Here is a 16,051-nt window from a genome sequence, read left to right as displayed (position 1 = left end):
AACAGAACACAAATGTCAATGTCGGTACCTTAACATTCCATCCATGAAAAACACGCTTAAATTTAAATATTGTTTGAAAAATCCAAAGTTTACAGACGTTTATAAATGTCCTTGTTTTTAATAAGAAACATTTGTTTTGTGCAGTCAAAAGACCTCAAATGGGTGGAAACTCCAGTCCAGACAAAGTTCATGTTGTAAATTACTGTAATAATGTAATATCTGCATAAATGTAGAAAGTTCCAATGGAATGCCAAGTCTTCCTCTATTAAAGCTTCATTAATTTTTAGACTTGTATGCAGTGGTGGCCTATCGGTTAAGGAAGCGGCCCCGTAATCAGGTTGCCGGTTAGGATCCTGAGCCAGAGGTGCCACTGAGCAAAGCACCGTCCCCACACACTGCACCCCGGGGCCAGACATGGCTGCCCACTGCTCACCAAGGGTGATGGTTAAAAGCAGAGGACACATTTCGTTGTGTCACCATGTGCTGTGCTGCAGTGTTGCACAATGACAATCACTTCACTTTCGATTTTCTTACAGTTGCACAAATGAAAGAAACAATACATCTTGCCAAATTTTTCACGTTGTAATTTTTCAATTCAACTCTTACTGTGTGTTTTCCATAGGAACAAAAAAAAACTGACAGTGTCTAAATTACCCCAAACTTTTGAACCACGGTCTAGATTTGGCGCGTTTTCCGCTCGCGCTCACTTTATACTTCCGGAACGGTGACGCGCCCAGAAGGCGAGTCGCTGATTGGCTGCTGGGAGGAGCGCGGCTGTAGTCCTCCAGATGTAGTCCGCGTCGACAACGCGTGTCTGGTTTTATCATGTAGATATACAGTAGCATAACGCTTTATGGCTTTACTTCCGCTGTAAAGCTCAAACCTCTTACCGGCGAGCAATGAGCTCAGCGCGGACTAACCGGCAGGGATACACCGGCGACCTACGGAGCAGGAGCCCGGCGGAGCTGCGGGAACTATTACAGCGCCAGGAGAAACTGCTGAGTAATAAGTGCGTTCCCGCGTCTTTCTTGACGTGATGTGCCACTTGAAGACGTTTCAGTGGCATAAATTACAAATAAACCCCGCGATTGGTGTCCCTCTCTCGGCCGCGTACGGGTGTTCTTCGTTATGCTAAGCTAATTTACCTTGGCCGCCTAAAACTACAGGTGGTGGCGATAACATTAACATTAAACTGTTACATGGAAAAAAATCGAATTAATCATAACTCTGTGTCAAATAAACTAACCGAGGTGAAGTGTTTGTCGCTGAAGTGCTGCATAATAAACAAAGCACTACACCGTCCCCACACACTGCTCCCCGGGCGCCTGTCATGGCTGCCCACTGCTCACCGAGGGTGATGGTTAAAAGCAGAGGACACATTTCACCGTGACATCATGTTCTGTGCTGCAGTGTTTCACAATGACAATCACTTTCACTTCACTTCTTAATGGCTGTCAAATTAGAATTTAAAATGAAAATTAAAGTCAAGTGTACAGGACTCTGTAATACTCGACCCTGATATTATGTGAAGTGTATTTTTTTTTCAAGGCTCTGACGTGTCACTTTACTTTTGGTGAGGAAAGTGGAAGTGAAGTGATTGTCATTGTGAAACTGCAGCCCAGCACACAGTGAAACGTGTCCTCTGCACTTAACCATCACCCTTAGTGAGCAGATGGGCAGCCGTGACAGGCGCCCGGGGAGCAGTGTGTGGGGACGGTGCTTTTGCTCAGTGGCATCCCTCATCGGCATTCGAACCAGCAACCTTCTGATTACGGGGACGCTTCCTTAAACGCTAGGCTATGATTATGTTTTATAGTTACACATTATTAGTCATAAATCATGTAGGGTTAGAATTTGTAGAATTTGTGTTTATTTAGTTGTCCTGTTTAGCTGCTTGAAATCCACTAAACTGGATTTTTATTGTTGTTCTTGCACAGGAAATTCGTCCAGACCCTGCCTGACAAAGGGAAAAAGATCTCTGACTTTCTTCAGAGGGTGCAGCTTGCGCTTGACCATGTTCTGGAACAGGAGAAGAAACACAACGACTTGTTGTCTGTCCGGAGTGAATTTGAATCCCGGTATCAGAAGGCCCTGAGCCAGCGGCAGCCTGACAGATACGCCCATCAGGAAGAATGGGGAAGCCAGCAAAACGCCGAACCAGCGCCTGGAGATGCTTCGAAGACAGGGGACGCCCTTGCACCACGTACTGCCTTGGAAAACCCTGATGTCCACCAGCAGCAGGCACATGTTCCTTCTTTAGCATGTGAGACTGAAGCTATGGAGTCCAGTGGTCAACAAATCCCTCTGGAAACTAAAAAGTGTGGCCTTTTGGAAGCTCTGGAGAGGATGGAACTGTCCGAATCAAGTGCTGGTTCTGGAAGTTCCAGCAACCCTTTCTTTGGAAAACAGCCACAGATGAAGCTTCACTATGTAAAGGTTTTAGAAGATGCAGAGAAAAGTCCAACAACCAGGAAGGCAAAATTCAAGCTTAATCAGTGTGTATTATTCAGCGTTATTCCTTTTTCCGTGATATCGTAGGCTGAGTTGACTTGTCTACATAGAGTTGTTTGTGGCCTTTCTTTGACAGGACACTCCCCAAATCAGGCAGCCCATCTCCCAGCCAGTCTCCTGTGGGTCCTACACTACTGTCAGCAGAAACCCGAAAGCAGCGAGACCGGAAGCACCTTGATGACATCACAGCAGCCAAGCTACCTCCTCTCCGTCACACACCAGCCCAGCTTCTCACACTGCAGGATTCAGTCAGCTTGCTTAGAGAGCAAACTCTGAAACAGGAGGTGAGCACCCTGAGCACAACTTTTACATCAGCTTTCACACATTAAGGCTGTAGGGTCCCGTTTCACTCATTTTTCTTTTGGGACCAAAAAAAAGTAATAATACCCATTGACAGAGATGTAAGATGTGTTTATTAGCATTTCTTTGAGTTGCAACATTGGTTATGTATAGCTGAGATATTGCTTAACATGCTTAAACTTTTCTTAAATGTTATTTAAACGTTATTAAAGTAGGTCCTTATGAAAAGGACACTATAGAGAGTCTGATTATGGGTCTGTTTCCTTACCACATATGATGACAAAAGAATGTGTTACCCTTTATACCATTTAAGGGAAATCTGGGAGGTTAATTAAAGGAAAAATCCAAGTAGGATGAGAAATAAATCCAGAATTTTTTTTATATAATATTTTCCTTTTTTTCTACTGAAAAAAGAAAGAAGGCTCCTTAATTTATTGACCGAGTGCTTAGCTTAATTTAGCTGTGAGCCTGTGGCAGTTGGCAGTAAACCCCCCCTGCTTAATTTAAGACAAAGTTTTCCTCTAAGGTCCCATTCACATTGCTCTATTTAGCCTAACAGGCTGCTCCACAGACCTGCTCTGTTTTCAGGGTGATGCTGTGTGATGTTTGCTTGCTTGTTAAAGCTCTTGACAGCAGCTAAAGCGTCTCCGGGGTGTTCATCTGTGTTTCAGGAACTCCAGGCCAAGCTGGCTGCTCAGAAGCTGGCAGAGGGGCTGGGCTTCAGCATGGGGGACTGCCACCCTGAGGGGGGCCTGCGGGGTGCCTACAGGGAGGTGTATGACAACGGGGCCCAGCTCTCCTCGGAGGAGGACTAACCTCAAGGGGACCTGTTGGGGGTGGGTGGAGAGGGATCCCTGTCACCCCTGGCCTCCGTATGGGCCACGGACCCCGCACCCACAGCTCTCCAAAAAAAGGGGGGATTTTCACTTCAAAGACGCCAAGGGCTGTCAGCGGAGAATCTGGACGTGGCGCATTGTGAGGAGCACAATAGCTGCCTCGGCCAGACACATGGGACTTAGCTAAGTGGCATTGAGTTGTCACTTTGTTAGTGGCATGCTTAATGTAAAGGGAAGGCTGGGTCTATCCGGGAGGGCCTGGGCTGTAATGAACAGGCCGTGAACTGTGTCAGGCCGGGGTTTTTATGTGGCCCAGCCGCTGTTTGCTGGGAGCTGGTTTGTGTGAGTATGGAGTGAATGTGTCCCATCATTGTGCTCTGTGTTTCTCCCAAACATTTCAATTAGAGTACAGCTCTCACGCGCCTCATCATTGAGTGGATCTGGGTCACTTCCACCGCGGAGCCAACAGAACATAATTTAAAATAAATTCTATCTTTTCATAATTTTTTTTTTTCTTTGGTGCGGGGATGTTTCTGGTATCACACAACACTACTCTTTAAGTAATTTGAGATCAACACACCTAAAAGACTTTTTTTTCTCATCAATTCCCCAAGTGTTTTGTTAACCTTCTGGTTTGATGAGCATGGCGAGACTGCAGGCGGTGTTATCAGCGAAAGAAATCTGTGACACGCCGTTGATGATTTATACCTAACCAAGTGAATTATTGATGCCTGAAGGAGCTGGACCAGTGTTGAGGGCTGGGCTACATCTGGAACACATTTAGGTCGTGTTACTCCACTGACTGGCAGCACACGCGTAGATGCAGCCCAGGCATGCAGACAGACACACAGACGTGACATATGGAGAGCACAATTTCCAGCCCCTCAAACGCAGATAAGGGCTGCCAATGACGCGCCGGTGCTGCCACAGCCATTCACTAAATCTCTCCGCACTCCGGTTCCCTCAAGATTGAGGGAGGGAGAGTAATTCTCTTGAAATGGAATTCAGGAAGTTAAATTTGGGATAAACAAAAAGAAAAGCATCTCGTGAGTCAGGCCGCTGATTTCTTTTGATAACCTTTGGTAATTGCTGCTGCATTGTCAGCACGGGCTGTTTATAAAGAAAAACACATCTGGCACAGCGGTGCATTTAGATGTTGCATCTAGTCGATTCCAGAAACTGAGACCTCAGAATAATAAATGCCAGGCTTTTGCAGAGTCTTCCTGCCGTTCGGTGAATTGAGTGCTTTCTGTGCCCAGGGCTCTTCAGGAAGCTGTTTATACTTCGGTTTGTCCCAAACTCCTCACCGCCTCAATCATAAACTCCAGGTCTGTAAGTGATTTCTCCCAAATGCAAGTCCAGAATCATTTGTTCCCAGTGACCCGGAGTAATCTGCAGGAGAAATGGTGTATCGTTTAAGGAAAAGGCCCTTTGTTACGCTTGCCAGAACATTGTGAGAGCCGACGTGATCAGTAGACTGATATTAAGCTCAATTTGAATTCCCTGTGGACTGGCCACATTGTGTTTGCCAGGTTTAGGCTTGGCTAATTCACATATTCTTCTATATTCTTCACTGTGTACCGTAAAACTACAAAAAAAATCCGAGGTCGCACTGGTGCAACCACTCGTTGGGGGAAACGTCTCCTCAACTCTGAAAGCCCATATCATATTCTAAGCCAATCAAAAAATGGCTCTGATTGACCATGGTCCAAATATTCCTGTATGTTCGAAAGTGTGTGTGCTGCAGTCAGAGAGTTGCCAGAGGAGCCGTGGATAAGAGCTTTAATCGGACCTTAAAAGGTTGCCCCGAGCCTGACAAGTGTAGCTTGAACCCAACATTATTTTAGTGGCGGCCATCCTGACTGTACCAACATGCATTGTGCCCTTTACAAGTCTTTTATATAAAAAAAAAAAGCATCCAGTTTCTCACTAACTGAAATGCATCACCTGAACGTCCATTTACCGTGCAAACCAAAGTCAGAGTAAAATGATAGAAATTAAATGCTGAGTTAAAAAATGCATTACAAAACAAATTACATTAACTGTCCCCACTGCCTTTTACCAACAGGCAGAAGCAAACACATCATCAAGCCGAGATGATAATCAAGTTCAAGCTTAAAAGGTCCACTATCATGAAAATGTAAAAGGGGACAGGCTACCTCCTGTTTCTGCCCAGAGAATTTCCCACCCCTCCCCTAAAAGAGTAGCTTTACTACTTGTACTACTTGTTGTGGCATGAAAAAATTGAGAAGCGTTGCAGTTGCTCAGTGATTGGATGTAAAAATGACCAGAAATTTTTTTTGTTGTTTTTTGGTTCCACATGAGACTGAAGAAACAAAGGGTTAAATGTATTTTTTTCCTGGAACAACGTCACTCTCCTCCTCGGTAGTGTTTAAAGCAACTGAAACCGAAATGGCGCGTCCTGGGAAATCTCACTGCTGGGCTGGATCAAAGTGGCTGGAATTCTGCACCGCGGATGGATTTTGGGAAGAGACTTCAGATACAGAATTAACTACGTCACAGTATAGCACAAGTTCGCTTTCTGAAAACAGCCATCTACTGGACTGAGGGGTTAGCACTGGAGCAAAGCGGGTGGCCAGAGTTTCAGGAAAATTGCAGGACCTTGAGAACATGAGACCAAATGTCAACTGATTAGCTCAAACTGCCTCCACTGGATTGTCATGTTACCGTAATGCAGCGCTTTAATACTCAAATACCCCACACACTGCTCCCCGGGCGCCTGTCATGGCTGCCCACTGCTCACTCAGGGTGATGGGTTAAATGCAGAGGACAAATTTCACTGTGTGCTGTGCTGCTGTATATCACATGTGACAATCACTTCACTTTTATTAATGAATTTAAGAAAGAAAATAAGTGTTTCTTAAAACTAGTTTGCATTAATGTGTAATTTGAAATATTTACTTGTTCCTGTGGCATAATATTACTCATATCTTCCCCAAGTAAACCATGCGTTCACACCAGGCTCTATATGACTTGTGATAAGATGTCAACCGTCATACCACAGCTTACCAACAGCTTAAATTGACCCTTGGACCAGTTCATTGTGTCATAGTCATAGTATCTCCAGTCCAGCAGCTCATGTGGGATGCTACTACACCGCAGAGGTCTGGACCTTCCAATATTGGTGCAAGGAAGGAAAACCGATGAAGATCATATGGTGCTATGGCTTACAAAAACTGGACCACGTGGCAAGGGAGTATGGTGGCCTGGTCTGATGAATCACATGGATGAGCCGGTGCTTGGGACCATATTCTGCTGAGGAACCTTGGCTCGTAAACATTGTTTTTGACCAAGTACAGCCCATCATGAAAACTTTCAGTCTCTTTCAGTCACACTGCCAAAATGGATGAAGAATGTTTTGAACACAATAATGAGTCTGAGGTGTTGATTTAGCCACCAAATTCTCCCGATGTCAAGCCATCGATCATCTGTGGGATGTGCTGTCCAATTCAATTCATGGGGGCACCACCTCACAACTACTGATGGCTTTGTACAGATAACACAGCATACCTTCAGAGTTCTTGTGGAGTCCATGCCTTGATAGGTCAGGCCTAATTTTTCAGCAAAAGGGGGGATTAATAGGTCATAATGATGTCTGACCAGTCTATATCGCACCCTGTGACCGGTGGAATTGTAAGCACTGTAATTCAAAAGCCCTCCAGGGCTTTTATTGCTGCTGCTGATCAGTATCACAAAGCACAGAGCATCAGCAACTTAAAATGTGTGTTCTTTGAGACCAGGGTTATTACGGCCATTAAAATTTTGGAAAAGTCATGGACTTTTGAAAAGAGAATTTTCCAGACCTTGAAAAGGTTTTAAATACAAAATAAGCATATAAAGTTCTGGAAAAGTCATTGAAATCTGATTGACACATGAATGTATAACAAAGTACATAGCTCCTGTCAGACTGCACATTTACAACTACAACGTTTAAAACCAGCACTGGTCTGTAGTTTCTTTGCGGGATTTACGTTGTGCACCACGTCACATGGTGCTGTGTGCGTCGCTTCCATATTCCAGCACCTCCGCCGCCTCCTTTTAAAAGTCGTGTAAAATACAGCTGATCTATTCTGGAACATGGCTGGGGCCATTTTACTCAGGCTCAGGCTGTGTGAGCTTGGAGGAACTAACACTGTCTTCCAAGTTTGCACAGAACTTTCAGAGAACATATGGTCATGGGCAAAATTTGCCTTGGAGTAATTGAAAAGTCATGGAATTTCTTTTCTAAAAATGTGTAAGAACCCTGTGAGATGACTCTAACATGTAAAATTAGAAGTGAATCAGCGCAATCTTTAAAAAAAAATAATAAATTTGCAAAACGAAACACTGTTTAAAGCGAATTATAGGCCTGCGTTTGTACTGACATATTATTTGCATGGTAGTGGAGTTAAACAGACCTTTAAACAACTCATACCTCATGCTGTGGATATATGAAGAACAGATAGTCGTGGTTTCTGCATCCAAGCAGATCATGTTTCTCCTTATCGACTGAAACGCCGCCATCTCCCCACTGTTTGTGGCTTCCTTGTAATGATTTTTGTTATTTATTTATGCTGTTCCTTCATTCATTTTAAAGTCTTTTTCTCGTTATTCAGGCGGTGTCCAGTTCCACCCTGAATTGTGACAGTAAATTGGAACCTCAATCTTTTTATTAATTCCTGTCAGGAAAATAAGCTGTAACCTATTGCAGGTTTTAATGAGCGTGCACTGAGCAGGCCGCGTTTCAGCGTGCCGCTGCTGGCATGTGATGGGGATCGTTTGTACTGATGTATGCCGGAGTGTTTCTGAAGCTGTTTATGCCTCGCGTCGTCCAGCATTACTGTCACATGATGGGGACGGACATGAAAGCTTGTGCACATCTGGATCATCGACTACTCCACATGAAACGAAAGTGCCGTAAGATCTCGAGGATGTTTTCCTTTCCTCTACGCCAATCGACGGTTGGACGTGTGGAAACAATTCTCTGCCATAATGATCCTTTATCTCTGCAGAGGAGCCTGTGTCACTGATGGATGATTATCGCGTCACAATAAACAAGTTGAATTTATTTATGGCTTCTTCTTTTTTTCCTGTCACAGAATCAGTCAAAGAAATGCGGCAGTGGGTGGGTTTCCCACTCATGTGACGAGACATTTTATATTGAGGCACTGTCAGCTCGAGTCCTTGATTAGATTTGAATGGGGGGGGGGGGGGGGGGGGGGGGGTGTGGGCATGGATCCTGGTTTATTATCTGCAATGTGACGCTAGATCTGGTTTATTATCCGCAAGTGTGGTGCTCTGTGTGTGTAGAGGCCGGTATAAACAGGGCATGGTGGTTTTGATGCCTTGACACCAGATGGCAGCAGTGGCACTTGTTCTGCCATTGTTCTAAAAAACTGAGCAAACTAATGCATGGGCTGTTAAAGTATCTCAGTAATGCTATATTGAGCTTAATTTGATGTATATTATTATTTTGGTTCTTTTTATTCTTATTTTGATCACCTATGCTTTTGATTTTGGGTCCATGAAACCGTCAAGCTGACGTCGTGTGTGCCGTCAGACGCTCTTAAGTTAGGGAGTTGTAAAGTGAGTGAGCCGCGGTTCTCCAAAACCCTCTGCACCTGCAGAGTCTCGATACGATCCCAGCAGAAATCTCCATCGTTACCACGCTCCCAAGAGAGCGAAAGGAGAGGTCTTGAAAGCGGGACACCCCGCACATGACAGTTATCAAGCAGCTGCAATGTCGTTGTGGAGAGAGAAGACAAGATGAACACACATTAAGAGCAAACTATGAAGGAAAAAGAAAAGAAAGACGAGCAGAAAATGGGAGGGGGTGCAAAAGAGGGAGGTTAGTGTGCAAAAGTGGCCAAATATCTGCCAGAAGCCTCACTGCCCCACGCCTGGCCTGGCAGGCCTGTAAGTGGGCATCGAGGAGGCCTGTCAAAAGCTCATCACGGCGAGGAAGCCGTCTCAGCAGGGAGGCAGCAGGGGTGCCAGGGCACGGCAGGGGAGGGAACGGGGAAGGCTCCTGCCCGGCAGTCCGGGAATAATGAGGAGGCGCATTCCCATTCCCCCATCCACACTAATGTAACCAAAACAATGCACTGTTGTCCAAATTTCCTGCTTTCGCTCACTGTCGTTTTAATGCCTTCTCAGACACATGTTAACGTCATTACCCTTCATCAACATATAAGTCACCTTCACCGTTATTGTTAATCTTATCATTAATAGAAAAATATTCTTGTTATTATTATTGCCAGGAAATGTGCTTTTCTCTTTCACTGTAGTGACTAGCCAGTAGTGTCTCTGGTGGTGGGTATGAGGTCAGCCTGGTCCTGTCACAGAAAAGAATCCAACGGTTTCTTTATTTTGACCATCTTGTCGGGGTGAAATCATGCCACCTTCTTTGCGAACGCCCCACCAGGGTCGTGAATGAGCAGAGAGAAAGATCTGCTACACGAGGAGGAGTGCCAGGCATCACTCAACAAGTACGCTAACTTTGTCTAAGGGGCCGTGAAATACAACCCGCAAATTGTCAAATATCATTAATGCCGCCATTCCTGAAGCTGCAGGTGTCAACGTGGCTGTGTGAAGGAATCAAAAGCTCAAGGAGGGTTTGGTTGTGTGATCATTGGCTGTTTGGAAAGATGTAATTGGTTCATTGTTTTTTTTTTTTTTTTTCTAGATTTTATCAGCCGTAGTATCTTGTAATCTATAAAGCCTGTCCTGGGTAGTAAAGCTGCACTCTCTGGGCCTTGTGTCTTGCAACAGTAGTAAAATTGCGCTGTAAAAAACTGGCGATCCTCCTCAGTGCGGTTCATGGTGATTACGGGGGCCTATGCATGGAGCTGCGCGCTTGTTTATATGCTGTCATGCACTCCCTGTGCCAAATCTACACCGAGCTCCCAAGCAGGGCCCTCTCCGCTGCACAGCTGGGGCATGGGTGTGTGTGTGTGTGTGTGTGTGTGTATGTGTGTGTTGTACAAACTTTAATCATGTTAAGATGTTTAAAACAATCAGAGAGAAATACTTGCAAAAATTAGGCATAGTGTTTGTTTTTCTTGGTCACTGAACTTTTACGTGCTTGTGTATTTTGGCAAGGATTTACAATAAGGTCTGCAATAGTTGGTACATACTAAACCAGCCAGTGTGTGTGTGTGTGTGTGTGTGTGTGTGTGTGTGTGTGTGAGGGAGTGTGTGTGTCATGGTTGTGTGGAGCTGGAGTCCTGGATTGACCAGCAGTGGGCTAAGATTGCAGATCTCTGTGTCTCTGTACCGTTATTCATCCAATGGTCTTTTTTTGTAGAGGTGTGTGACGTTTCTCAGATTTGTTGATTAAACTATTATTTTAATTTTTTGAATGAAATTTAGCACGGGCCCAAAAAAAAGCTTGAAGACATTTCTTATGCCAAGTTTGGTTGTACAGGTCACACCTAGAAATATAAGTAAATAAGTAAAAGTAATATCGTTTCAGAAGCAAAAAGAAAAGTTCTGATTCAGTCATTATTAATATTTTGGAGGTTATGCATACTGAGTTTTGTGACACGTGGGTCCGAGTTTCTCATAAGGTTTCTGACTTCGTGTGTGCAGAGGTTCCATTATCCCCTCGTGTTGTCTACACAACCCTGAGTAGGACTAACCGGTTATGAAAAGTAAGTCAATGAGTGACGGTTCCTGAGATTTAAACGGGCTTTATATAGCGCCACCTGTTGGTGTCTGTGGTGTGAGAAGCCACAATCAGGCCTACAGCACAACTTTTAGATACAGAGGAAAAAACTGTTTGGTTTGCATAGCTTGCATCCAATAATCATGTTGATACATAAACAGGAAATGCAGACTTTTTTACCTTGGGACTTCTTACCTGAGAATTAACAAAAAAATGTTCTAATCAGGTTACTGATTGGTTCATTCATATCAGTGGATCGCGGGACATGCATAATTATAAACTACATGCCCGCACAGACACTGTCTGTGAAAAGTGTCTTTCCTGCAGGTGGACGGGCTGGGAGAGACTCCAACTTTACACTGACCCTGACAAGGAGAATCAGTTTTAGGAAATGGACGCCTGGCAAATGTGTGTTTCATTTGAGTGAAAATTTAATCAAGTGTTTTCTTTACTCTCCTAGAAAACTTTGTTTCCCTTTCTTTCCCAGCGTTTGCAGGCGGACTCGAGTGGTGCCTTCGGTGAGATTGTGGTGGTTATGCACTGAGAGACCATCCACACAAGATACTGGTACAGATACAGGTTCCACCCTTCAACAGATGGTCGAGATTCAATATCCTCTCTGTTTTATCTTCAGCCTGTTTGACTCATTCCCAGTTTGGGGGGGTAAGAAAGAGGAAGGAGATTGTTGGTGGTTCAGTTATGACAGGGTGGAGTGTCTCATGAACCAAATCCATGTGGGATCTCGGCCTTCCTGTGTGTCTTTGTTCTCTGCCAGTACAAAAACAAAACAAAAAAATTAGGCCAAGGACCATGACAAATGGTGAATGTATCACATTTTGGCAAAGGCCTTCCAGGCTCCGCTAGTTATCTACTCGTCTTACCTCTACGCATCTCAACTCCAGTAAAGTGTACATAGATAGATAGATAGATAGATAGACAGACAGACAGACAGACAGACAGACAGACAGACAGATAGATAGATAGATTTTATTGATGCCAAGCGATATTTAGACATCAAGTAGCTTGTTTTAAACACGGCAGAATCGGTGGACACGAATTCACTGAAAATATACGCAACGCACAGCAGTATGGAGCCTGCAGACGTGCCGCAAAAGTTCTTCAGGTCTCATTAAGACTGTTTTAAAAAGACACATTTATAAAAATTAGTTTGAGTTTAGTGAAAAATTGAAAAAAAACATCTTTACTTGGTGTTGTCTCTACCCGTCTTGTCTATACGTTTATTACTTGGCAGCTTTCTGTCTCTCGGCTCTTGTACCGTGTTGTGCCAGAGTGTGTCCCTTCGATAGGCTGTCACCCAGAACGACCATCTCCAGACCCCCACGGATCTCACGTCTCCTTGGGTTCTCACAAACAGTATGCATTTCAAGGGCCGGTAGGAGGGCCAGTGCTCAAAGATGGAGCCAAAGGGTGTTTTCTCTCTGTCCCCGTTCCTGCACACTCCCTTTTTCTCAGAGATCCTTTTCATCTCTACATACTTTCACCAAGAGAAATATGTCACCCTTGACAGTTATTGAAATTCCTTTAACGACACAACATAATCTTCTAGCTCTTCCAGATTAATACTTCTTCAGGGGACGATCCATCCACAGAGTACGTCTGCTGGCCATATAAATCTGCCAAATGAGAGACCCCCCTCTCTTTCTGTGCCTCGTCTCTCAGTGCCTCGGACCCCGCTCTCGTTTGCTCACGACACTCGTTTGCCCACTCTGACAATCTGGAGGGTTCTTATGTTCCTCTGACAGCGGCCATCAATCCACTCGCAACAGTATGGCCATTATCAGCCCAGCCGCAGGAGAGTTTTCTTCACCCCGACTCCCTCTCTCGCCCAACTCTTTAGCGCAGGAAGGGGGTACAAGTTCTATGGAGGGGCTGTTCTCTGAAATATCATCGACCATGCAAAGCCTGCTCCGCGGGGGTCCTTCAGTGATGTTACTGGTGAACTGTCCGCCAAGCCCCGTTCCTCACCCCCACCCTCTCCCGATCAAGCCCACCGGCCATGGTTCTGCACGGGAGGGGTTTCTCTGAGCAGCCCTGTCTCGGCTGATGTCTTTACTCGTTCCCCCCGGAGACGCTTGCATCAGCAGGCGACTGCTGTTTGACAGAATCTGACAGCCTTAAACGATATCAAAGCTGCCATGACAGCAAGTGTCATTTCACACAGGGGAGGATATAACAAGCGAGGAGACAGGTTCCTTTGTTCTGTGTGTGTGTGAGTGTGTGTGGTTTTTCTCCCCTTTTTTTCTGACACGCATCTGCTCCCTAAAAAGATTAGCATTTTTATTAATTGTCATGTCCAGATAAAGCTGCAGAATGTGTGAACTGCTGGAGATCTTCAGACAGCCATTCTGTGAAGGCTTCTCCCCCTGTTTGAACTGTCTACGGTTAATCCTACAGTTTTGCTGTGGAAAATCAGTCAAATCTTCCCCACACAACAATAATACAATTTACTCAGTCAAAAGAATTTCATTTTTTATTAAATCCCTTACCAGGTCACCTGTGAGAGCTTATTATTTTACTTTCAGTTTAGGGTTGTGACGTTTACAACCAAAATTAATCCATTCTGATGATGATGGTTTAGTAAATTTTAAAACAGAGTCAGTTCTGTCTAACTATATTTTGTGTCATTATTATAAAATATGGATAATGTTGGGAAAAACACTATCATTACAGTGCATACATGAAAATAAATGTATTCAGAAAAGTAAAATGTATTCTTAAAATCAATGTACAAAACATTTGCTGTATTCATGTGCAGTTCTTCTGAGAGGTGAATTGTAAGTGTCAAAACAACTAAAATATTAACATGAATATTATTTATTGTTAATCAGAATCATGTTTATTGGCCAAGCAAGCGATTTGGTTCCAGCCATTGCTGCCTCTTAAGCAATACAGTACAATAATTATATGGTATACAGCAGAGGGCAATAAATAGAATATAATACTAAGACTTTTTTTTCTCTCGTAGCAGAGCACAAGGTGCAGACAAGGAAATGTGTCCTCTGCATTTAACCCATCACAGTACCTTGCTCAAGGGAACCTCAAAAATTACATCCTTTACTAGACCTTATTGAGAACAAAGGAGATGTTGCTTTTCCACATCAGTGCCAAACAGACTTATGGAAAAAATGAAACTGTGAAAAATCTGTTATTTGGACATGTTCTGATTCTGTTCATCCCCTCAATCAACCTCATAGGTTGTGTGAATGCTCTCACAATGATGACAGCGATGATGGATTAAAACTCACATGTAGCCATATCTTTCTCTCTCTCTTCCCTCCCCGTTTGCCTTGTGAAATGACCCGGCCAATTTCACATTTTCTGTACCCCCTTTCAATTCTTTGGCAATCAATTCAAATAAAAGAGCACTGGGCTATAAAGCAATTGTTTGGGCACCACTGTTTAAAACAGAGCCCCCTTCAAGACCAACCCAGGGCTCTTAAAAAGCATCTCAGTGTTCAAATTGCTCTCATTATTGTGGTTTTGCTCTGTTAATACTGTGATTTCTGTTGAAATGTCACTTTGGCACTGGTCATTTGGACTCACCCTGTGTTCTGTGAGCATGGTACAGGATGCCTTTGGTGTAATTGCCCAGGCGTGGTACTCTAAATTCCACATTCCACTCAGCAAGGCCCAGAAAATGTGTTTGCGATGGGGCCAAAACAAATGCAGCATTGAGAACTGGACTTAACACCTTTGTCTGCAGGGAACAGTAAAGTTGCATTGGGGGAGTGGGGCTGCATTCAGTTCATTATGAAATAACAAGCCCAAAGCATTAACGAGACTCCTCACAGTCTATCCAGAAAAACACCCCACTGCTTGGAGCACCTCACATCAGCCCACGTCCATGCCAAATAGGGCTGTGATGTCATCAGCGTTGGACAGAACTGTCAGAAGCCTCCCACCCTGCATACAGCAGAACCAAGCACAATAGTGGGGCAGTGGTGGCCTAGCGGGTAAGGAAGCGGACCCGTATTCAGAAGGTTGTCGAGTTCAAATCCCAATCCACCAAGGTGCCACTGAGCAAAGTACTGTCCCCACACACTTCTCCCCTGTCACTCTGTAACAAATCTTTGAAAATGACCTGTCTTGGTCCCCCAAAACGCAGTCTCCATGTGGACTCGACGCCAGATTGAATAGAAATTTTCACAGTTTTGTAGATTTAATTATAAATGCCAAAGCAACAGTCACAGTATGCGATTACTATATCATAGAAATATATATACATAAGCAGTTGTGTTTTTCTAACATTATAATACAAAATGCATTTCATGGACAAAGTGACATTCTGTCGATGACAATGCATTTAGTAGATGATGTCACATTCTGTCATTGACAAAATGAATTTTTGTCTTATAATACAACCTTGTCCTCAAAACGGAAGGTGCTGTTTTCAGCTCACAGCATAAAATAAATTTTTGATCAAAAACTGAATCCTGTTAACAAAGTATATTTCTTGCTTTTGTGGACATATGCAACAAGACGTAAGCTATAAAATTCATTTTGTGGCACAGGAATAAACTCTCACATTCACTTATTGAAATGGATGACATGAGAAAAAATCTTAATAATTGAGACTCAAACCCAAAACAATCATTTCTTGCACTGACATCATGCAATTTCATGGACACGTTTAAATGGAACTGAAATCTGGTCCCACCCAGAGCATTACAGATTCTTCTCTACACTTATGGCATCTTTGATGAAATAATTGTTTGAC

At 43.9% G+C, this 16,051-nt stretch overlaps 1 protein-coding gene across 1 annotated transcript; it reads left to right on the top strand.

The window, feature by feature from the left end:
* The first annotated feature begins 746 nt into the window (after window positions 1-746).
* polr2m (RNA polymerase II subunit M) lies at window positions 747-4,150 on the top strand. Its single transcript, XM_028957017.1, has 4 exons — window positions 747-1,009; window positions 1,938-2,495; window positions 2,588-2,795; window positions 3,483-4,150. The coding sequence occupies exons 1-4, from the start codon at window positions 900-902 to the stop codon at window positions 3,624-3,626; spliced, it is 1,020 nt and encodes a 339-aa protein (XP_028812850.1). The 5' UTR covers window positions 747-899; the 3' UTR covers window positions 3,627-4,150.
* The last annotated feature ends 11,901 nt before the right edge of the window (window positions 4,151-16,051 follow it).

The sequence above is a fragment of the Denticeps clupeoides genome, chromosome 16, assembly GCF_900700375.1.
Source record: "Denticeps clupeoides chromosome 16, fDenClu1.1, whole genome shotgun sequence".
NCBI classification, from domain to species: Eukaryota; Metazoa; Chordata; class Actinopteri; order Clupeiformes; family Denticipitidae; genus Denticeps; species Denticeps clupeoides.
This window is presented reverse-complemented; position numbering and strand designations above follow the sequence as displayed.